A 24475-nucleotide genomic window follows, 5' to 3' on the forward strand; every position below is an offset into this window, starting at 1 on the left:
TGAAATACCTATTAAATTCCTTCACAGACTAGATGTTTCCAAGTGACAAATTCTAAGAGTTTAAAAAAACACCGTACTTTATGACTTTCCCCCAAAGGTAAAGAACTACTGTTGCCTAACATCATTTGTTTTTTGCACCCGTTTCTAAATGTCCAGGTCCTACAAATGGAAACAACTAGAGAGAGGGGTTCTCAATCTCAAAATTAATTCAGGTTATCAACAAACACAAACCTCTTTTGCATAATTTATGCCACAATAACTCGCTATGAGCGCATATAAGCCCCGCCTCTTCTTCTCAACTTTGTTAACCGCGGAGTACACGCACCAGATCACTGGCAGCATCTCAAAGGGTATGACTGGAATATATGCTCAGAGAATGAATGCTAACGTCGTGGTACTCGGCACTGATAATGTTGGGAAATCTGGTAAGAAACCATCCCATGAAATGCATCAATAAACATGCATTTGTTTTTCTGTCAACTTTATTTTTCTATCTTTCTTCTTGAACATCCTTAATGACAGAGCTGCTGGTCTGTGATTATAAACGACTTTTGTTTTGCAGCACTCACTGTCCGATTCCTGACTCGTAGATTCATCGGTGAATATGGAGATATTGGTATGTTCCCCTTCTTTTGACTGCTTTATCAGTTTAGAAAATTACATTTGGTTGGAAATGTTTTATCCCCCTTACAGAATCCCTTTACAGTCACAATGTTGTTGTGGATGGACGAGAGCAAACTCTAAATATATGGGATGCGCCATATTCACAGTCACAGGTGATTCAACATTTTTGAAATAGTTGTAAAGATTAGGCTTTTTGGTAACTTAGTTGTTGAATTATTTCTGTAATATATATAATGCGTTAATTCGTGAATAGATACAACAACTATTAAAAATGCCATCTGAGGTGTTGATAACATACCTTATGGAAACAAGTATTGAGGAAAAGGTTCTTCTCTCAGCAGGACCTGTTTTCTGAATCTTTGATGTGTGAAAAAAGAGTCCAGTGGGCAGATGGTTTTGTGTTGGTCTACAGCATCTGTGACCGAGCCAGTTTCAATGCTATCACCAGACTCATCCAAACCATTAAAACCTCCAAGGACTTTCTGAGCTTTGAGAAGATGCCCATAGTTATTGTTGGAAACAAGAGGGATCTGCACCATCGCCGTACGGTCCTTAGTGAGGAGGGCAGGCTCCTTGCACTCTCCGCAGACTGTCTATTCTATGAGGTCTCAGCTGCTGAGAATTACCACAGTGTCCTCATGGTTTTCCATGGTCTTGTGAACCACATCAGGGAGTCCAGGGTGTCTGTGAAAAGGTTAGCAGGCATCAAGGGCATTGTGAAGAGTATGTCTGCAGTGTTCGCCCGTAGGAGAACAGATTCGCTGTGAAGCTAGTAGGAGCTCTGGAAATAAAGATTTATGTGGTTTGATATGACCCATTTTTGATGCCAAAGAGGGATATGTTGTGCTTGGCCCAATGCTGGGGCTTGCACAATAGTCCCTGATATCTCCTATGTCTACAGCTGGAGCGGAGTGGGGCACTAATTGAAGAGATTGACCTAGCCTGTCTGCCAAGGTGGGGGCCTCTTTCTGAGAACATGCATTCTCAATAAAGTGGTATAATTGTTGCAAAACACTAACCAGCAGATTATGTCAATCAAAAGTGGAGTGAATATTTCATCGTAAAGTGGAAAATATGTTCTTTAAACTGCTTTGCCTTCTCTAAGCAGAACATGTTGCATTGCTTTTGCATATAAACATTAGTGGTGCTGGCAAAAGGCTTGTGAACACTAGTGATTACGGCAGTGGGAATGTTTCATGAGTCCGTGCTAAGCTGCTGACGTGCTGTGGTCTAAAAATTTTAGCAGAAGCAAGGCAACATTGTCGTCTGCTACAATTATCAAATATAGCAAGTCTGCCACACTAGAGAGAGCTGTCATACACTAGGTTCAAGGCTATCTTGCAGTTACATAACAATAGGCTATATAACATATCAACACAGTATGCATTTTTCATAGCTTCCTTTTCAAGGCTGTGCAAGGGCTTTTTGAAGAATACTCTCATGTGTTGATTTCTAGACACAATATAAATGTCAATACAAAGTCAATAACCCCAAATGAAGACTTCCCATGAGTGCCATTTTACAGAAAAATGTTGCCATCATCAGTCATGAGTATGCTATTTGTAACAAATGGAGCATATTATTACCATCAAAATTGGTAGTGAAAAAGTGTTAACTTGATAAAGATAAAAAAAAATGGAAGTATTAAGTCAAACTAATTCAGTGAATTATTTACATTTAAATTTGTATGCATTGGGCAGACGCTTTTATACAAAGTGACTTACAGAGCACTCATTACAGGGACAATCCCCCCAGAGCAACCTGGAGTTAAGTGCCTTGCTCAGGGACACAATGGTGGTGGCTGTGGGGATCGAACCAGTGACCTTCTGATTACCAGTTATGTGCTTTAGCCCACTACGCCAATTAAAAAAAAACATAATTGTATACGGTATATTTATAGATCAGGTACAGATATCACAAGTATGCGTGGTTTTTTATTAATAAAACTGTTTTATTAATGCATAGCCTTGATGACAATATTGTTTATTCTTATAACAAAAATTAAACATCAATGCTTGACACACTTAGCACTTGTGACACAGGCTTAAAGTATGCTGTAAGTATCGTAAAATGGTCTAATATAACTGAGACTACTGCTTTAATCATTTAAAGTGTGTAATTTTTTGTAATTTTGAAAAAAAATTATTCCTGTGCCCAATTTTAATATCTTAAACACACATAATAATTCTACCTAAGGAATCCACTCATAATATTTTAAAAGCTGTGACTGTGAGGATTATAATTTAACTTAGAGTATTCAATTAGTACACTTCATTAAATTTATTCTTAATTGGGTTGTTTTCTCTAGACAGATTCATTGAAAAAAAATTATATATTTATATATGATTGGTAGCAAATCCTATTTAAAAGTTATTTTCACTTGTGAGACTAGTGGTACACAGGTTTAATGGAGAAAAAACACTATTCCACTCGTCACACCTTGGTTTTTCATAGGACTTTTAGGTTAGATGGGAAAAGAGTTGTCCTACCTTTTAGAAGCAAAATCAACTTTTTCATATTTATAATCAACAACTGAAGCCTGTGACTGTGTTGCTACAATAAAAATACAATTGAAAAGTAACTAAGCCTGTGCCCCTAGACACTGATAAGCTTTGCGCCATTTCTGCAATTAGTTAGTATTATACAATCAGTCACAAATTATGCTAGAGATTTCTTTATTCTATATCTCATAATTTCTCCTATTTCATCCATCATAAATGCTTAGTTATGCTTTGCTTGAAGTCACACTGTTTCTTTAACTAAACTATATTAATACTCCAGAGTGATTGTTGTACCGCAACCAAATGCAAAGGAAAGCACCATTCAGAGCCTCCATACATTATGTAACAATAAGTAGATTCCTAACTGTTGCGTTTTGCATTTGTAAAGGGGTTGAGCTACCCCTCTGTCAGCATTTTAGCAATTATAAGCCAGGACTTCCATGTTCTCAATATTTTCAACAATGCCTCACTTGTCTAATTGTGGCCTAAAAATAATGCTCCATTTTCACTCTGCCGTGGGGGCAGTATTCCTGGTGTTTTGCACTGTGCGAGTGTAAGGAGAGGAGGAGATCTGGATGTGATCTGACTGACCCTTCTTAAAGGGGCTGTGGCTGGGTATGTTCTTGCTGCGGCCCCCAAGAACCACTTTCTGCTGCATAGGAATCTGCTTCAAGACCTTCTTCTTCATCAGGCGAGTCTCCTCTGATATCTCCTTGGGCTCTCTAGCCTTAAGAGCCTGCTTCTCTGAGTAGTTAGTGGAGTTGTGCAAGTGGTCAGCGCCTATAGATTTCAGTGTCAGGGAGCCACACAGACATTTTTCTACTCCATCTTTCTCTATAGATTCGAAACCTCCTTCTGGCTTGGAGGATTGCCTGGAAAGCTGTTATTAAAGAAAACAAAGATATTCTTCAGTTGTCCATGTATGAAGGCCCTCAAAGGTAGCAGAGATTATTGAATTTGGCAGTCACATACACTCACCTAAAGGATTATTTGGAACACCATACTAATACTGTGTTTGACCCCCTTTCGCCTTCAGAACTGCCTTAATTCTACGTGGCATTGATTCAACAAGGTGCTGAAAGCATTCTTTAGAAATGTTGGCCCATATTGATAGGATAGCATCTTGCAGTTGATAGAGATTTGTGGGATGCACATCCAGGGCACGAAGCTCCTGTTCCACCACATCCCAAAGATGCTATATTGGGTTGAGATCTGGTGACTGTGGGGGCCATTTTAGTACAGTGAACTCATTGTCATGTTCAAGAAACCAATTTGCAATGATTCAAGCTTTGTGACATGGTGCATTATCCTGCTGGAAGTAGCCATCAGAGGATGGGTACATAGTGGCCATAAAGGGATGGACATGATCAGAAACAATGCTCAGGTAGGCCGTGGCATTTAAACGATGCCCAATTGGCACTAAGGCGTCTAAAGTGTGCCAAGAAAACATCCCCACACCATTACACCACCACCACCAGCCTGCACAGTGGTAACAAGGCATGATGGATCCATGTTCTCATTCTGTTTACACCAAATTCTGACTCTACCATCTGAATGTCTCAACAGAAATCGAGACTCATCAGACCAGGCAACATTTTTCCAGTCTTCAACTATCCAATTTTGGTGAGCTCTTGCAAATTGTAGCCTCTTTTTCCTATTTGTAGTGGAGATGAGTGGTACCGGTGGGGTCTTCTGCTGTTGTAGCCCATCCGCCTCAAGGTTGTGCGTGTTGTGGCTTCACAAATGCTTTGCTGCATACCTCGGTTGTAACGAGTGGTTATTTCAGGCAAAGTTGCTCTTCTATCAGCTTGAATCAGTCGGCCCATTCTCCTCTGACCTCTAGCATCAACAAGGCATTTTCAGCCCACAGGACTGCCGCATACTGGATGTTTTTCCCTTTTCACATCATTCTTTTTAAACCCTAGAAATGGTTGTGTGTGAAAATCCCAGTAACTGAGCAGATTGTGAAATACTCAGACCGGCCCGTCTGGCACCAACAACCATGCCACGCTCAAAATTGCTTAAATCACCTTTCTTTCCCATTCTGACATTCAGTTTGGAGTTCAGGAGATTGTCTTGACCAGGACCACACCCCTAAATGCATTGAAGCAACTGCCATGTGATTGGTTGATTAGATAATTGCATTAATGAGAAATTGAACAGGTGTTCCTAATAATCCTTTAGGTGAGTGTATATCTGTTCATTCACACGACTCTATCAGCATTAAAAAACAGATGCAAAATGTCCTAGAGAAATCCACATGAAGATGAAAAATAACAAGTATCCCATGTGAGACATTAAAAGTTAAGAGCCAAAGAGTGTGCATTGCACATTGGGGCTTTGGCCATTAATATTCCACCCAGACAGTGCTGGCCTGTCTTCATCACTTCAGTTCCAAACACCATTTTAACATTGCAAACGCATTATTTGGGAAATAATGATTCTCAATTTCCCTGAAAATTTCATCATGCAGGCACAAGTGAAAAGTAAAAAAACATCTCTCTGGAGCTCTTCCCATGTGGATAGATAGCCAGCTGCTAGAGGGCAGAGTAACTCTGGTGCCAGACCTATTGGAGTCTCCTTTTTTCAAGCTATATTATGGGATCCCAAACAGTCCCAAGCCAGGGGTTAATCAGGGAGGGATCGGTCTGTCTGTGGCCAATTACAGCTCTTTGTCACATTCTCTGACCTCTATTAACACCTAAGTCTAAGTGTCTGAAGTCTAAATTACAATGAGAGCTTAAGAACTATCTAATTAAATCTTACAAGCACATGACATATGTGAAGAGATATTGTGAAATTATTCGTACTGACAGATTATATTAAATTAAAGGTGCACACTCAGTAATATTTTATGTTGTGCTGGCAGTTGTCATATAATTATACTGACACTTAGTGGCATTGATACATCGTGTTAAAGCAATAGTGTTTGGGTTCCAATGCCATTGAAGAAATGCTCTATACCACCCTGATCTCACGAAAAAGATGTGACACTGTTGACATTTATAAAAAAACAACATTATGTGGTTTCTTTAAATGTATGGCGGCAGTTCTGAGGTGAAATGTCCACAATGTGGCGCTAAAAGCAAGTTAAATTAGATCCCAAACAGATGAGGTCTATTTAATTTTTAATCAATAAAATAATCCTAAACCTTTAACCTATCCAATAGTGTTATAAAAAAGCAAATGTGACTGGCACGATCTACACAGGACTCGTACTCTAGTCCTTTACATTGCAAATGCAACACACCATCAGTTGAGCTACCTGGTAATATGATTGCATTTAAAAAAGTTAGTAAATGTAGTTGGTTATGTAAAACAAACACTTTAAACTATAGTGTTAAGCTGTCATAGGATAGCACTGAGTGGGGAACAAAGAAAAAAGTATTCATGAACTGATAATCTGCCATTTTACTCGTGATTTGTGTGAAAGTGAATAAAAGTCGTTGTTGTTGTAGCACATCCTAATGTTCGTTTAAAAATAATAATAATAAATAAAAAAAATTAGTCTCATGTAATTGTACTGTAAATGATTGAACACATTTAAAAAAAATACTATTAATTTCTTTAGGGGTAAGCTTTTTAATGAGGAAAAAATTACACCTTTAAATCTTAAGATCATCAAATAAATAAACTAAAAACAAAAGTTTAGACTTGGCAAAAGTTTGTGTTAGAGGAAGAAGTCTGTCTCAGCCTGAATAAGAAAGTTTTGGAACAAAAGAACAGACATTGGGAACTCCTAAATCAAAGGAAGGCCAGAGTAGGACTATATTTTTATGTAGCCAACCAGAGTAGAGCACCTTATCTACTTCTAAGAATGTCTAGAAACGTGTGGCTTCGCCTCAACACTGTGTGCTATCAGAGAACTTCCACTCCAGATTTTCCACTTGGTTAAAATCACCCAGATACTTAAGAAACATGCAGGTACATGCAGGGTTGGGGAGTAATGGAAAACATATAACGGGATTACGTATTTAAAATATAAAATATAAGTAACTGTATTCCATTAAAGTTACAATTTAAATCATTGGTAATTAGAATACAGTTACAGTTACATTCAAAAAGTATTCTGATTACTGAAGAGATTACTTTGCATTTTATTGTCATTTGTTTCATTTAATTTTTAGTCCGTTCAGATGGAAAACATTTATACATATAAATGATGCGATCCAAAGTGCATTTGAACAGCGGTGAAACACTTTCTTATGATGTGTTACATTCATACCAGCAGACAGAGAATAAGTTTGAAGTAAGTTTGGAGCAGAAGAAATAGAAATAAAACTTGTGTAAATTGTCATCTTTACACTAAGCTAAAATGCTATTTCTAGCCATTTTACACACACGTTACCAGACACAATCATATTTTTTTATCAATAAAATTCACGTTTGATCATAATTAATTTTTTTCTAGTAAGATCTTTGATATTAGTGCAAAAATCATATTTTTGATAATCATTTTTGTATCGTTTTCCTGTAGAAATATCTAAAAATCCTTAAAACAAGATCAATTGGATTTTTCTTGTTTTAGAAGCAACACTGCATAAAATATTTTGGTTTTCCAAAGAATGTAGTTTTAAAGGTTTTTCAGAGAATGTATTGTTAACGTGTGTATTTTGTCTTACTGTACTGGCAGAGTTTTTATAGTCAAAACAAGTGAAAAAAAATCTACCAGTGCTGAAGAAGTAATCCAAAGTATTTAGAATACGTTACTGACCTTGAGTAATCTAACGGAATACGTTACAAATTACATTTTACAGCATGTATTAAGTGATCTGTAGAGGAATACATTTCATAAATAACCCTCCAAACCCTGGATATATATATATATGTGTGTGTGTGTGTGTGTGTGTGTGTGTATATATATATATATATCCCAACCCTGGACACATGCATCAACATATCTCTCCCTCTTAGGTCTACAGATAAGCTGGTGACTGAAAAACAAATAAACTTTCAGACAAAACAACCCATATTCTCAATGAATGATAAGATAATCTGTGAGATGTGACTCAACTGTACAGTCTAACAAAATGTTAAAACATCAAGAAGGCAATAAAACATGCCTGAAACACTATAAATGTGTTTTAAAAGAACCCTAAAGCCACATGCAATTTTTCAGGTGCAGACCATAGTCATCAATAAATCAGGATTTTGAGATTGCGTTTACAAATTTTTGGCCAAATTACTGATTCAGGTCATATCTTTGCATGAATCTAAAATAAAAATTCTTCCAAGTGGTTTCCTGGTATTGTGATGTAATCGTCAACTTCAGCAGTCCTGTCACTCTATGTATACAATGTTTGTGCTAGCAGTCTGTATCTAATTACAATATCAGACCATGTTTCTCAGAAGAAGCCAGTCAGGTTTGTACTACTGACGGACATCTTTCAGTGAGACTTGCCTGCTGTTTTTCAAGAAATTTAAGACCAATATGGCAAGAAGAAAAATTGAGAACTTTGAATGATTCTTTGCTTTTCTCTCTGATCTAATCTGGTATAAACATTGCAATATAATTAATCAGGAACAGAGATACATCTACACGACTACTAGGGCAAAGAACCCACTGCACCTAGGAAAAGGTATGCAGCATGCCACAAAAAAAAACCAGGGCTCCTCAGGCTGGAATTGGTTTGGATATTCATGAACCGTAAATCTGTATGACCATGACTAAATATCACACGCACGTTTAGAATCTTTATATCTTGAGGAGTCATCGGCTTTTGCAATAACACATGTGGATGATGAAGTAGGACAATTTATTGAGTCATTTGAGGGTTAATTAAAATTAACAATGCGCTTCCAGTTTGACCTGCATGAGGTCACAAAGTTATATAAATCAATACTTGAGAACCATCATGAGAATAAATATAATTAAATTCTGATTAAGTTCAGAGAAGCCCAGGCAATGGCTATGATCAAATTCATTCAATTAATTTCCTTTTTTCATTCTGGTCTGGGTTTATTCCCTCTCCTACTTTGGCATGAGCTAACCAATGATACTTTTATTTTCTTTCCATTGACTAGATCTGACCGACCTTAATTGTGTTAGAGCAAAGCGGCTGAAATAAATGTGTGTATGTACCAGTGGGCTTCTGAACTGAATCACCTCCCTGGGTTTGGGTTTCTTTAGTTCAATGTAAATTCAAGTTCCAGTTGAATTTTATGTTTACACAGTTTATGGGTTGAAATCATAATGTATGGAATATATAATTTAGGCTTATGTTTTTGCTTTATTGTGATTTCAAATGCAGTAAACTCCCAATTTAAATTATGTGGTAGAATTTAAACACCAGAAAGATGCGGGATGACATGAAAACAAAATGTCCATATACAAGCATATTCTCTGTTCAGGTAATCAAACAAGATCAAATCCGACTGACACACATAGGTGCACTGTTCTATAGGCTACTTTATGACTGTTGCAGACAACAATGCTTCTAAAGGTCTATTTAAATGACCCAAACATACCACATTATGATCTCATCCCCACTCTGTCTTCTCTTCCTTCCCTAGTGCTGTTTCATCCAAAGTCAATATAAAACGTACTCCTTGGGTAATAATCTTCATACTGTAGCTGCTCTGGCTCAGAGTCATTTTAATTAATTCACATTGTTTTCCTCTCAGTAAACCATGTTCAAAATGAGAGAACAAATATTACTAAACTAATCATAGGACTACCAGTGTCTCACATACAGTAGTAAAAAATGTATACTGTAGAAACCATAGAGGTGATGTAACATTTTTTTTTTTTAATTCCAAGGAAAACCATTACATTTCCCTGCTACCTGACAGACTTCTTTTTTAATATTTTTCTTTTTTAGCCAATCAAAAAATTTGGTCAATTAAATTATGCTCTCTTATCTGACATTGGGATGGCTGACCTGTCTTTGCAAGGCAAGGTTTTGGAGAAGAGGCATGTGGTTGAAGGGATAGGGTTGGTCTAATTGAGTGGATAATGCTTCATTCCATTCAACTGAAAAAGACAGAATTTCCAACTAACGCAATGTAACAATCAGTCAGGCTTCAAAAGTGGATATTCCACTAAGACTGCCCTGCTGTCGGTCCCCAAGATGCTGAGGCAGGCGAGAGTGGGATCCAGATCATCCATCCTTATTCTACTGGACCTATCTGCAGCCTTTGACACAGTCAACCAGCAGATCCTCCTGTCTATGCTCTCTACTCTCGGGATCACAGGAATTGTGCTTGGCTGGTTAAAGTCCTATCTCTCAGGTAGGTCTTTCAAGGTAGGCTGGAGAGGTGAGGTGTCCAAGTCACATCAGTTACTTACTGGGGCACCTCAGTGCTCAGTGCTTGGACCGCTTACCTTCTCTCTATATACAACATCACTGAGACCCATCATTCAAACACATGGGTTCTGTTACCCATGTCACTACTACGGCGCTGACAAACAGCTCTACATTCTTTTCAGCCTGATGACCCCTCAGTATCAGCTTGAATCTTAGCCCAGATGAAGAATCACCAACAGCAACACTACCTAGCTAAAACTGAGCTCCTCATTGTTCCAGCCAACCATGCTATTGAGCACAACATCGTTTAGCTGGGTTCATCCACAATAACACCTTCCAAAACTGTCAGAAATATAGGGGTAACCATCGACAACCAATTCAGTTTGCCAAACACATCTAAAAGACGATTATGTAGATTTACACTCTACAACATCAGGAAAATGACACCCTTCCTTTCTGAACATGCCACACAACTCATTGTTCAGTCATTTGTAATATATAGACTGGATTACTGTAGCGCTCTCATTGCCAGCCTTCCTGCATGCACAATTATGCCTCTGCAAATGATCCAGAATGTAACAGCATGTCTGGTCTTATATATATATATAAATATATATATATATATATATATATATATATATATATATATATATATATATATATATATATATATATATATATACACACACACACACACACACACACACACACACACACACACTCACCTAAAGGATTATTAGGAACACCATACTAATACTGTGTTTGACCCCTTTCACCTTCAGAACTGCCTTAATTCTACGTGGCATTGATTCAACAAGGTGCTGAAAGCATTCTTTAGAAATGTTGGCCCATATTGATAGGATAGCATCTTGCAGTTGATGGAGATTTGTGGGATGCACATCCAGGGCATGAAGCTCCCGTTCCACCACATCCCAAAGATGCTCTATTGGGTTGAGATCTGGTGACTGTGGGGGCCATTTTAGTACAGTGAACTCATTGTCATGTTCAAGAAACCAATTTGAAATGATTCGAGCTTTGTGACATGGTGCATTATCCTTCTGGAAGTAGCCATCAGAGGATGGGTACATGGTGGCCATAAAGGGATGGACATGGTCAGAAACAATGCTCAGGTAGGCCGTGGCATTTAAACGATGCCCAATTGGCACTAAGGGGCCTAAAGTGTGCCAAGAAAACATCCCCCACACCATTACACCACCACCACCAGCCTGCACAGTGGTAACAAGGCATGATGGATCCATGTTCTCATTCTGTTTAAGCCAAATTCTGACTCTACCATCTGAATGTCTCAACAGAAATCGAGACTCATCAGACCAGGCAACATTTTTCCAGTCTTCAACTGTCCAATTTTGGTGAGCTCTTGCAAATTGTAGCCTCTTTTTCCTATTTGTAGTGGAGATGAGTGGTACCCAGTGGGGTCTTCTGCTGTTGTAGCCCATCCGCCTCGAAGGTTGTGCGTGTTGTGGCTTCACAAATGCTTTGCTGCATACCTCGGTTGTAACGAGTGGTTATTTCAGGCAAAGTTGCTCTTCTATCAGCTTGAATCAGTCGGCCCATTCTCCTCTGACCTCTAGCATCAACAAGGCATTTTCAGCCCACAGGACTGCCGCATACTGGATGTTTTTCCTTTTCACACCATTCTTTGTAAACCCTAGAAATGGTTGTGCGTGAAAATCCCAGTAACTGAGCAGATTGTGAAATACTCAGACCGGCCCGTCTGGCACCAACAACCATGCCACGCTCAAAATTGCTTAAATCACCTTTCTTTCCCATTCTGACATTCAGTTTGGAGTTCAGGAGATTGTCTTGACCAGGACCACACCCCTAAATGCATTGAAGCAACTGCCATGTGATTGGTTGATTAGATAATTGCATTAATGAGAAATTGAACAGGTGTTCCTAATAATCCTTTAGGTGAGTGTATATATATATATATATATATATATATATATATATATATATATATATATATATATATATGGTAGTATTCAAAATGTTTTTCAGGTGGTTATGAAGTGTGTGACTGGCGTTGTGACAGGTTGCTAAGGTGTCTATTGTGTAGAGTAAGGTGATGAGGAAAGGGCAAAGTATGGTCAGAGCACCACACTGTATGGCAACACTATAAAGGGAGACTGTTATAGATTGGTTAGAGATATAACTGTTATAGATATCCACATCAGGACAGCCTACTGGAGGTGTCATGCTAGGCAAAGGTTAACAGGTTAGAGTAATCTCTTGTGCACATTCACAAAAATAATTTCACTGTATAATATATTGCAGATATGCTCACTGAATATAAACTCAACAGATCACTCAGATCATTAGGATCACATCAGCTAGAAATACCAAGGGTTCACTCTAAGCAAGGAGAGTCTGCTTTTAGCTATTATGCCAGCCGCAGCTGGAACCAGCTTCCAGAAGAGATCAGATGTGCTCCTACATTAGTCACATTCAAATCCAGACTCAAAACACATCTGTTTAGCTGTGCATTTACTGAATGAGCACTGTGCCACTGTGTGTCCGACTGTTTGTACTGTATTTTATTTTATTTTATTCTAAACTGTTTCAATTATTCTTTTTTTATTATTCTTATTTTAATCTCTTCTATGTAAAGCACTTTGAATTACCATTGTGTATGAAATGTGCTATATAAATAAACTTGCCTCTTGCCTTGTATATATGCAAAAGTGTATGTATAATGTGTGACAATAATGAAGGCTTTCTTAATCTTTCTTCGATATCATTCCTCTGATATGAGAAAAGCATAACGATGGAGCCCAGAAAAGTTAGAATAGCTTACTACAAAGAAGAAGGCCAAAGGCCTTTAATTCCAACATGATCACAAGGAGGTCGACATATTGTTTTCGAGAGATCCGGAACCCTAGCCCCATTATGCCGACTCACTGACTACCGTCACCTCCTATCAGACATTTTTGTTTCAGCTTTCCCCAGTTAGGGAGTTATGATTAACTTAAAACCAAGGATAAACTTTTTAAACTAACCTCCTGAAGTTAAGTCTAAAATATTGAGGATATCTGGTGACTTTAAAATCTTAAAAAGAGAAAGGTCACTATTTTTTACTTTAATTCAATGAGTTGCCCTCAGTCTATGAAGGAAATATTCACACTGTAGTATGCAGAGCTAGGTGTGTGATCACAGCATTAGTGGGTAATGAGGCTGGGGTGTGCGTTTGTGTATGTGTATCTGCAAGGCGTTAAGGGGGATCTATCCACATGTAAAGAGTCCACGTGAACTGAATTCTAGACGCTTCACAGCACGTGAGAGGCCAAATCAAATCAGGCCCAAGGATGACTGAATCACTCACAAGCCCATAATAAGGAAAGTTGTGGAGTGCTCTCTCCCAGGCTGTGCCAAAGGACCTCACGATGATGCCGATTCCATTCTTTGCCAGGTTGAAGCTGGTTTGAGGGGCTTTCTTAACATTAGCCACAATAGTGACCAGGCTCTGCACCCCATAACTCTAAAAGAAAAAAAATTAAAAGCATTCCTCTATTTATTGTATACAGTGGGTACGGAAAGTATTCAGATCCCCTTAAATTTTTCACTCTTTGTTATATTGCAGCCATTTGCTAAAATCATTTAAGTTCATTTTTGTTCCTCATTATTGTACACACAGCAACCCATATTGACAGAAAAACACAGAATTGTTGACATTTTTGCACATTTATTAAAAAAGAAAAACTGAAATATCACATGGTCCTAAGTATTCAGACCCTTTGCTGTGACACTCATATATTTAACTCAGGTGCTGTCCATTTCTTCTGATCATCCTTGATATGGTTCTACACCTTCAATTGAGTCCAGCTGTATTTGATTATACTGATTGGACTTGATTAGGAAAGTCACACACAGTCTATATAAGACCTTACAGCTCACAGTGCATGTCAGAGCAAATGAGAATCATGAGGTCAAAGGAACTGCCTGAAGAGCTCAGTGACAGAATTGTGGCAAGGCACAGATCTGGCCAAGGTTACAAAAACATTTCTGCTGTCCTTAAGGTTCATAAGAGCACAGTGGCCTCCATAATCCTTAAATGGAAGACGTTTGGGACGACCAGAACACTTCCTAGAGCTGGCCGTCCGGCCAAACTCGGGGGAGAAGAGACTTGGTGAGAGAGGTAAAGAACCCAAAGATCACTGTGGCTGAGCTCCAGAGATCCAGTCGGGAGATGGGAGAAAGTTGTAGTAAGTCAACCATCACTGCAGCATGGCAGAGTGGCCCGACGGAAGCCTCTACTCAGTGCAAGACACATGAAAGCCTGCATGGAGTTTGCTAAAAAACACCTGAATGACTCCAAGATGGTGATAAATAAGATTCTCTGGTCTGATGAGACCAAGATAGAACTTTTTGGCCTTAATTCTAAGCGGTATTTGTGGAGAAAACCAGGCACTGCTCATCACCTGTCCAATACAATCTCAACAGTGAAGCATGGTGGTGGCAGCATCATGCTGTGGGGGTGTTTTTCAGCTGCAGGGACAGGACGACTGGTTGCAATTGAGGGAAAGATGAATGCGGCCAAGTACAGGGATATCCTGGACGAAAACCTTCTCCAGAGTGCTCTGGACCTCAGACTGGGCCGAAGGTTCACCTTCCAACAAGACAATGACCCTAAGCACACCGCTAAATTAATGAAGGAGTTGCTTCACAACAACTCCGTGACTGTTCTTGAATGGCCCAGCCAGAGCCCTGACTTAAACCCAATTGAGCATCTCTGGAGAGACCTGAAAATGGCTGTCCACCAACGTTTACCATCCAACCTGACAGAACTGGAGAGGATCTGCAAGGAGGAATGGCAGAGGATACCCAAATCCAGATGTGAAAAACTTGTTGCATCTTTCCCAAAAAGACTCATGGCTGTATTAGATCAAAAGGGTGCTTCTACTAAATACTGAACAAAGGGTCTGAATACCTAGGACCATGTGATATTTCAGTTTTTCTTTTTTAATAAATGTGCAAAAATGTCAACAATTCTGTGTTTTTCTGTCAATATGGGGTGCTGTGTGTACAATAATGAGGGAAAAAAATGAACTTAAATTATATTAGCAAATGGCTGCAATATAACAAAGAGTGAAAAATGTAAGGGGGTCTGAATACTTTTCGTACCCACTGTATGTACATAACAGGGCAAATCATACTCTAGCTTACTTGAAACAACTCTATAGCAGTCAATGGTGTTCCACACTTACCAACTACATCTGATTCTCTAACAACTACAAATGTAGTTGTACAGCAAATTCATCTTATAACCTCAGCTTGTGGGACACCACTCAAGAATGAGTGGTTTAGGATGATGCAAAATAAAGCAATAATTGTAAACTGAGAATATTTTTACAACTTTCTTTGAGATGCTTATTTGGATGTCCCTTTACTACACTTTTAGTGTCTTGGTAGTAAGACACTAATATACTACTGCATGCCACACAATCATGTTAACTGCTATCATGTTAGGATTGCTAACAACAAGTGTTATGTAATAACACTTAAAAATCTCTTTGCCATAATTTCAAATTAGGGTCCAGTGGGTGTAGTCTCAGGCAATGTGTGATAAATGCTAAGAATGTCTTAAATAATGTTTTCTAAGAAAACATGCTCAAACAATCTCCTAGGTTCAAATAGGAAATCTTTAGATATTTCTATATTACAGGGAAAGGCAGAAACATAATATAAAGGCTTAACAGGAGATATAAACATTTGTATTAATGTCAGTTATAATACATAAATAAACTGCCAAAAAATTAGTTAAAAGGTTTTTAAGTAAAAATTTACAAAAGTAATTATTTACTAAATCAACCTTAAATCAACCAAATTAGTGATGTTCAAATGCGTCACTAACCTTGAGCTGCTCTAAATCATCATTAGTAATTTCCATCTGAATACTGTGCTGCTGACCGTCTTTTAAAAATGCAGCCAGAGAGCTTGGGAATCTCAGTACTAAACCTGCTACAGTCTTCATACTCCTCTTTTTAAAGTCAACCTTCAAAAAGACAAAACCACAGATATTTTGTGTGTTTATCAACACACAAAAGTGCATTTTTCCTTGGTGCCGCTAATGACGCAGAATTAATACACAGCACCTTTAAAGTGTCATTTGTGGAGCTCCTTGTAAATACTTTGTTACTATTATCATTACTATTGTAATGAATTACATTTACATGTAATGTTTGCAATAAGAACACTGTCTTCGGGTCTAGGTCTTCTACGTCCCTTTCAAGGGCCAGATGTGGAGATTCCAGAGGTCTGGTTGCGGGTGTCGATGGTGCCCCGTCCCTGAGAAAGGAGATCTCTCCTCAGTGGATTTCGCCTGGGGGGACTGCTACGAGGAGTGTGAGGTCCGAGAGGACTGCTACGAGGAGTGTGAGGTCCGAGACACCATCTGGGTGGGCCAGTAGGGTGCTACTAGGACGACCTGCTCCTCGTTCTCCCTAACCTTGCACAGGGTGTGCTCTGTGTAAGCAGGCTCACTGGGGGGAATGTATCCTTGCATAGCTCCCGGGGCCAGTTGTGTGCCAGCGCATATGGTCAGAGCCTTGGTCAGAGTGGCAGAGGGACCTTATATCCTCGGCGTCAGACAGAACCAGGCCGCTCTCCAATGCTGCAATCGAAAGGTCACCTGCTTTGCGAGCCACAAACGAGATAGCAAACTCGCCATGAGAGGAGCCGGCAGTCCCATTACAGAACTAGCTGAGGCAAACGAGCATGCAGGGGATCCGTGGGGGGCTACCCGGCAGAGCGGTTCCCTTTGAAATTCCCAAATCGCTCCCAGTGCTAACCGACGCAGCCTCAAACCCGTAGGTAGAAGGACCACGGCAGGGAGCCGCTGGGGTTGCTTTAACTCTGAGTAAAGCCATGACTGCAACGTTGCCATAATCATGCTCGCGCAGTGAGAACATGACCCGTCCATGAACGCTGTCCCCGTGCCGGCAGCACCCAAGCACGTAAGGCAGCGATCGTGGCTGTGGGAAGCTGTGGGAGGTAACGATTGCAACCAGGAAATATACACAAACGGAAAGGAATCTTTAAAAAGACGCTCTCCTTGATTGGCACTCTTTTAGAAGGGAAATATACTCTTTTAGAGGAAGAATATGCTCTTTTAGGCTGCTGAAGCACCCAGGGGCATTCTCTGGACTCTGCAAGACAGGGAGAAGTCACTGTAATGTGATGTAAATCCGACAGCTTTTGTAGAGGTAAATGGATCGGCGGTGGAATTCAGCTCGCTGAAACACAACCGCTCTGCTCCGAAGAAAAAATATGAATGACTGGTTGCAAGCCAGCTCCTTTTATACCCATATGTCCAAAGGAGTGGCTTGCAAATTCCACTTGCCAAATCCCACTGGCCTTTTCTCAAAGATCAGAGGTGTTTGGGGCTCCCAAGGGCGACCCCTAGTGTCACTACATTGACACAATGTCGAGTGAGTGAACAGATAGGGAACAGGTACTGTCTCTTTAACAAAAAAAAAGGCATTTCTGTAAACAACGCCTTTAAATGAGTGCATGTTAACTAGAGAGGATTAGAATGGCTTTACCTCATCTGTATAATGCATGATTAGGATTAAACACTTTTTCGTAGTTGTTTTTGATCAACAACTGACTGTAAAGAACAGAAAGGGTAGTAAAAGTGGAGTAAGCCATTTTAATCCTATACACTTTTTGTAAAATTCAATGAATATCACTTCATGGTCCGCCAGGTGTCCGTACTAAGTGTGCTCTGAAAACAAATCTGGTGTTTGAACACAGCCATGGCTCTATAAATGGTAAAATAAACAAAGTGGACCCTCCACTTTGGAGGGTCCACTTTGGACCGATCCAAAGTGGACCGATCCACACAGCACTATTGCGTGTGCACTAATTTGAGAGGCGGAGCTTCTGAAGGGGCACTGAAGGGAGGGGTGTGTTTGTTTGGCTGTTGAGTTCAAATATCAACAGTCTTTCTCAGGAATAGCTTCCTCCACCTTTAAAAGAGACATTATTCTATGACAGATGGGTTGTGTGGATCTCGACCTTGAACATACATTATAGCAACTTTTACTCTCAACACATTGTGAAAGGATCTTGCTGCTGAACACTTCACGACTAAACTACACAATAACTGGTGAGTAAAATGTAAACATTTACCAGCCAGTTGCCAAATATATTCACTTTAGTTGCATAGCGCGAAATTTGGTTGGAAATGCGAGTGATTTCCTCTCATTATAGTGGAGGGCTGCATATTGAATGAACGATCAATCTTGGGATTTAAGAATTGATATCACGATCATTCAAATGAAGATCATGATGCATCGGAAAACAATATTTTTACCCACCCCTACAACCAGGGTAACTGCACAACAGAGACCAATTTAGACTGTGTGTTGTCTGACTGCACATGCAATGTCATTGAGGGGCTCAGGAGGAGAGGTATAATAATCCACTCTTTACTGACAGTTGGACTACAGCATACGTACTGCATAAAACTTTATAATAATGGTCTGTCATTAATAGGTAATAATGCAGGAATTAATGCAGGACAAATGAGTAGTACTACTTTAACACTTTAGTTACTACTATTAACTAATATGGAAACATGATTAACCAATCAGTAAGTAATAGTGAACTGATGACTGAGGTAGTTCACTGTTAGGTAATCAATAAATATTGAATATGATTTTCCTCATTAAGAACTATTATCTAATTATGGCTAATTTAAATAAATACTAATTAATTACTAATCAAAACATTAACAAACATTCACTTTACACACACTCAGTAAATAAGTAGTTTTTATCAAATTAATTTGACGTTTCCTCCTTTGCCTATGTTTGGTGTGAACAGAACAGAAGGTATATTAAAGTTTACCGCATGCAGTTGGATCGACGGGAGGGCGGAGCAAAATCAAACTCGCTTTTCTTTCAGTTTCAGCGCAAGCACTGAATATGGCGAACCCTGATTGGATTAGAAGTTTGATGGACCAGGCACTCATTCTATTTTTTCCCCCATTGGATCCATTAAGTTACTCAGAAAATGGATCCAATGGGAAAAAAAATTAATGAGTGCACATGTTGGGCACATACATCTGTAAGCTGACTATGACACTTTACCACACACTGTAGACACTGATTTAGAGAGCTGTTATGTTCATAAGTTAATTCCAGCAAAGACCACACATGAGGCACATGTTTCTCTGAAGGCGCATTTCATGATTATGTTCACAATAAAAACATAAACATTTTAAACACATGTTAATGTTTTGATTAGTAATTAATTAGTAGTTATTTAAAATTAACCATTGTTAGTTAATAGTTCTCAATGAGGAAAATCTAATTCAGTAATTATTGATTACATAACAGTGAACTTCTCACAGTGAACCTCAGACATCATTTCGCTATTACTTACTGATTGGTTAATCATGTTTCCATATTAGTTAATAGTAGTAACTAAAGCGTTAATGTAGTACTACTCATTAATTCTGCATGAGTGTCCCCCCCCCCCCCCCCCTCCACACACTCTGCCATTTTGTACATCAGGACAAATGAAAACATGACTATTGATTGCTGCTTACCAGGGGAGTCACGCCAGGGATGCATGTGACCAGTTCCTGACCTTGACTTTTAGTGTGTTGGTGCTGTGCAGCTATCTTCTCAAAAGCACGTCTGTAGACAGTGCCCGCCAGCGCTCCCAGTCTGCTAAGGCTTGGCTTTGAGACAGAAGTTCCAAAATCAGGCTCTGGCTCTCCCACTCTCCCATCATCTTCTGCAAAAAAAAAAAAAAACAGAAGCAGTTAAACAGAGCAGTTAAAAATGATTTCATGCAGAATACATTTTAATAATTACAAATGGATAGAAATAGGACAGACAGAACCATTATTGTAAAGGACATTTTAAAAATGACCCCCTCCCCCCATATAATGAATAGGAACTAGTTCTGTCAAGCTCCAAAAAACAAAAAACAAAGCAGTATAATGCATCATACATTTAGTCTATATGATAGCTTTCTTTCTGGAATATTGGTGTCATATGGAGCACTTTAATGGTACTCATTTTTGAGCTTGATAGAAAGAGTGGACAGGACAGTAGTGATGCACAGATACCACTTTTTGTTCTCCCGATCTGATTCCATTACCTGAATTCTCAGAATCGGGCACTTCCGATCCCGTTCCGATACCAGTGTTGTGGTTTTTTCTTAATAAGTTTAGAATATCTATACCTCACTTTGCAGAACTAACTGGGGGTACTATTTTATATGTAAAGAAACACAAACCTCTGACTACACATTATTTGAATATAAATGTTTAGGATATTAAAAGGGTCATGAAATGCTCTTTTTTTAAACAGTTTTATTATCTTCCCTGAGGTCCACTGATAATGTTAGTAAAGTTAAAACCTTAAAAAATTAAGCATTAAAACAGTCATAATTTAGTAATATACGATCATTTTACACCCTGTCTCAGGCCCTCTGCCTGAAACACAAATTTTTAGCATCAGCTCCTCCTTTAAACTTCAACGTAAAAGCCCACTGTTCTGATTGGCTAACATTGTGCAGGCCCTCATATTCAGCCATACTTGAAACATAATCGGAAGAGAATGAACAAACTCCACAAGACCACAACATTTATAAAACTAAATTTCAGGGTTTACACATAACAGCATCCAACACATTGCATCCGAATATATAAAACTGTTCATTTCAAGCACAACTGTTAACACTCACACCCTGTGTACACCAGACGCGAGAGTCGTGTCAAAAGCAACATAACCTGTAACACATTCAAGTTTGGAGATGGAAGGGAGGAGACGGAGAGCAGTGATGCAGTCAAGTAAGGCTCTTTATTTCTCTGATTTCAACACTCTACGTGCACTCTTCTCTGTGCTTTTCTCAGTTTAATAATATCAGTATAACTCAAACTTTGTCAACATAAACTTCTCTGAGTCTTCAGCTTTACAATATCATAAAAACTTTTATATGCTGCTCTCCCCATGTTCACTGGAATTAGAGACAGGTGTTAGACATAATTTATCTCAGGTGCAAGCGCCCTTACCGCTTTCTCTCTCTGGATGACCATGCCCCCGCTGCCACAGAACCCATTATGATCAATGATGCTGTCTACTAGGCCAGTCGCTATTATTAAATCACCATCTGATTGTGGTTATTTGATATAAATTATATATATATTTAAAAAAACATTTTTTTTAAATATATGAGTTCAAAAAACAAGCGTCAATGTAAAGCTTGACCAAAATGAGAGACATATTTTAAGTATTTAGAATTATTTTGATTTTTTAAAACATAATTTTTCATGAGATTTTAAAGCCAGGAAATCATAGTTTATGCCTATTTTCTCCCTCTTTTCTCCCCAATTTGGAATGCCCAATTCCCAATGTGGTCTAGGTCTTCATGGTGGCATAGTGACTCAATCCGTGTGGCGGAGGACGAATCTCAGTTGCCTCCGTTTCTGAGACTGTCAATCCACGCATCTTATAACATGGCTTGTTGAGCGAGATAACGCTGAGACATAGTGTGTGTGGAGGCTTCACGCTATTCTCTGCGGCATCCACGTACAACTCACCATGCGCCCCACCACGAGCGAGAACCACATTATGCCGACCATGAGGAGGTTACCCCATGTGACTTTACCCTCCCTAGAAACCGGGCCAATTTGTTTGCTTAGGAGACCTGGCTGGAGTCACTCAGCACACCCTGGATTCAAACTCACGACTCCAATGGTGGTAGTCAGTGTATTTACTCGCCTTTTGCCTATTTTATTATTTAATTTATATACTTGAAGTTAAATATACACTTAAGGTGTATGAAGCACATGCAGAAAAAAAGCACACCTTAAAAAAAATTACTATTTTTCCTCATGACATGACCCCTTTAAGAAAAACTTTATTGTGTATAAACTATAACTAGTCTACTAGATAATGTAGCAGCAATATTAACAGGAATTCCAGTGAAAGTCATCATTTAAAAAGAATCCAACTTTCTTTGCACATTTATTTTTCAACTCTCAAAGCTACTTGCGATTCACAAAGCTATTGCATGATTGTGGCAAAAGGTCTCATGATTATCGTAAATGAGTATGCGGGAACCAGCTGAACAATCACAAAATATTTTAATTAGACACAACATAAAACTTCTTTTCATCATAACCAAACATTGACACACACACACACAGATCTGTGTGCTCTTTCACTCCTTTATCTTTTCAGCCCAACATGCGGAATGCACACGTTTAGTGGCTGCATGCATATCTCACTCTCTCTCTCTGGCGTCTCTGGCTCCTCTTTATCCCTCACCTGGCTGATTGGAGTAACTCAGTGCAAGGTGACCACGCCCTCCTCCTCATGAAAATGTCTTCAAGGGACTTTGAATAAAGTACCATAGAGTCATATAGTTTAATGGTGCTTTAATTGTCCTTTTATATAATTTTCTGAGCTTGACAGTAACGACCATGAATAACAAACAGTATCGGAATTTGATCTGGTTTATCAGACCAATAACCGGTCCATCTAAAAGTGTCAGTATTGGAGCCGATACTGATCCAGATATCAGATTGGTGAATCCCAACAGCACAGTATATTCTTCAAAAATTCACCTTTTGTGTTCAACAGAATAAGTCACACAGGTTTGGAATGATTTTAGGCTGAGTAAATCCTAAGAATCAAAAAGTTTAAATGAAATATTAATTTAAAGGTGCTTTCAGTAAAATTTCGGTTTATGTTCACTGCCAGTCAGATTTAGATACAACATCATGCAAAAACAGAAATTCTCAAGTTACTGATGTCATTGTAAAAATATGCTCTTCGCTGTCAGCCCTGATTAATTTATTCCAAAAGCGAAAGCATTCATTACAGGGTATTGTTTAGATAAATCAAGTAACATTTGGCTGGTCATGTGATCTCATGGGAGTGTAAATCATTTTTTTTTTTAAGTATATATTTTTATATTTAATGTCTATTACTATTTCTTTCTGTTTAATAGTTTAACATCATCTCTATAAAATGCATCGCAATGTTTTTCCTCTTTGCCTCTGACATATGGTGGGGAAAATGAATTTGTGCAGGCTAGGAAATTACATAAAGCGATGGCGGAAGTGAGAATGAGAGTTTCTTAGCTCTGTTTCTGCAGGGCAGTGTTATAGATGATATTATTGTATTGGGGTTCTTCAGGAAGCACTTCCTCTTTTCCACTGTGTAAAAACAGAACATACACTCAATTTAATAACAACACACAAGGGCCACTAAGCTCAGGGCTACAGAAGCATTCAGGTCTTCTTGCTCAGCATTAAATGCAATCCAATTCAATTTGCAAGGCCAGAAAAAACAGGCACTAAATAGATTCCCTCTGCTGAATGTACCATTAAACATGGCAATAGAAAGACACAAGCATGAAAATAAAATGTATTTGGATAGAAATATCTGGCAATCTGCTGCTTCTTTGGGCCACGTGAAGAAGGAATTACCCCCGGCGACACACTTTCAGACTCATGGAAAAATAAAGGTTCAACCAAAGAGAACTGCAAATAGGAAATACTGAGAGTTTATGGACTTTTGTTTCTAAGGTGGATCATCACTTTGAAGGAGTAAGATTCTCATGTATATGAGAAAGGTTTTTCTTACACCATTTAAGGGATTAAGAGAAAGAGGTAAAACACACCCAGGTTTATCATGCCAATAAAAAAAGAATGAAGAAATAAATAAATCAATCCATTAATTTGAAAATGAAAACCTGCATAACTAAACCAAAAATGGACAAATAAATAGACAAATTTAAAAAAAAGTTTGTTTAATTCAGGTTTAAAAATGTAATGATATTTATCAATAAAATTGTGCATTATTAAATAATGCATTAATGTATGTTTAAAATGCAATTAACTGTAACAATAAAATAGCATAATAATACCATCCATCCATCCATCCATCGTCAACCGCTTATCCTGTGTACAGGGTCGCGGGGAGCATAATAATACGTTATTTTTAAATGCATCTTTTAAATTGTGTTTTAAAAAAGCATTTGGCAATGACTTTTCTTCATTCATTTTCCAGTTGCTTTTCCTCATCTATTTGCCAATGTTTTTTTTGTTGTTGTATT

The 24475-nt window shown here is 38.6% G+C and overlaps 2 protein-coding genes across 4 annotated transcripts in view; one reads left to right on the forward strand and one right to left on the reverse strand.

Moving 5' to 3' along the window:
- Positions 1–317: 317 nt before the first annotated feature.
- On the forward strand, positions 318–1579 carry LOC127623274 (ras-related and estrogen-regulated growth inhibitor-like protein). 2 transcript variants are annotated; one of them, XM_052097660.1, is made up of 4 exons: positions 318–425; positions 563–616; positions 694–776; positions 963–1579. In XM_052097660.1, the coding sequence occupies exons 1-4, from the start codon at positions 353–355 to the stop codon at positions 1389–1391; spliced, it is 639 nt and encodes a 212-aa protein (XP_051953620.1). In that variant the 5' UTR covers positions 318–352; the 3' UTR covers positions 1392–1579. The 2 variants fall into 2 exon arrangements, with proteins under 2 accessions (XP_051953620.1, XP_051953621.1); XM_052097661.1 differs by having other exon boundaries at positions 966–1579.
- Positions 1580–2578: 999 nt separating this feature from the next.
- The window catches only part of plin1 (perilipin 1), a 28253-nt gene continuing 6356 nt past the window's right edge, over positions 2579–24475 (reverse strand). The window contains exons 6-9 of one of the 2 annotated variants that reach the window (XM_052097653.1): positions 19947–20137; positions 16245–16385; positions 13716–13871; positions 2579–4005 (exon numbers count right to left, since the gene is read on the reverse strand). In XM_052097653.1, coding sequence (XP_051953613.1) covers positions 3631–4005; positions 13716–13871; positions 16245–16385; positions 19947–20137 — 863 coding nt within the window. In that variant the 3' untranslated portion in view covers positions 2579–3630. The remainder of the gene's footprint in view (positions 4006–13715; positions 13872–16244; positions 16386–19946; positions 20138–24475) is intronic. The other variant, XM_052097654.1, reaches the window with a different exon arrangement.

Source organism: Xyrauchen texanus, chromosome 29 (assembly GCF_025860055.1).
Source record: "Xyrauchen texanus isolate HMW12.3.18 chromosome 29, RBS_HiC_50CHRs, whole genome shotgun sequence".
Classification (NCBI taxonomy): Eukaryota; Metazoa; Chordata; class Actinopteri; order Cypriniformes; family Catostomidae; genus Xyrauchen; species Xyrauchen texanus.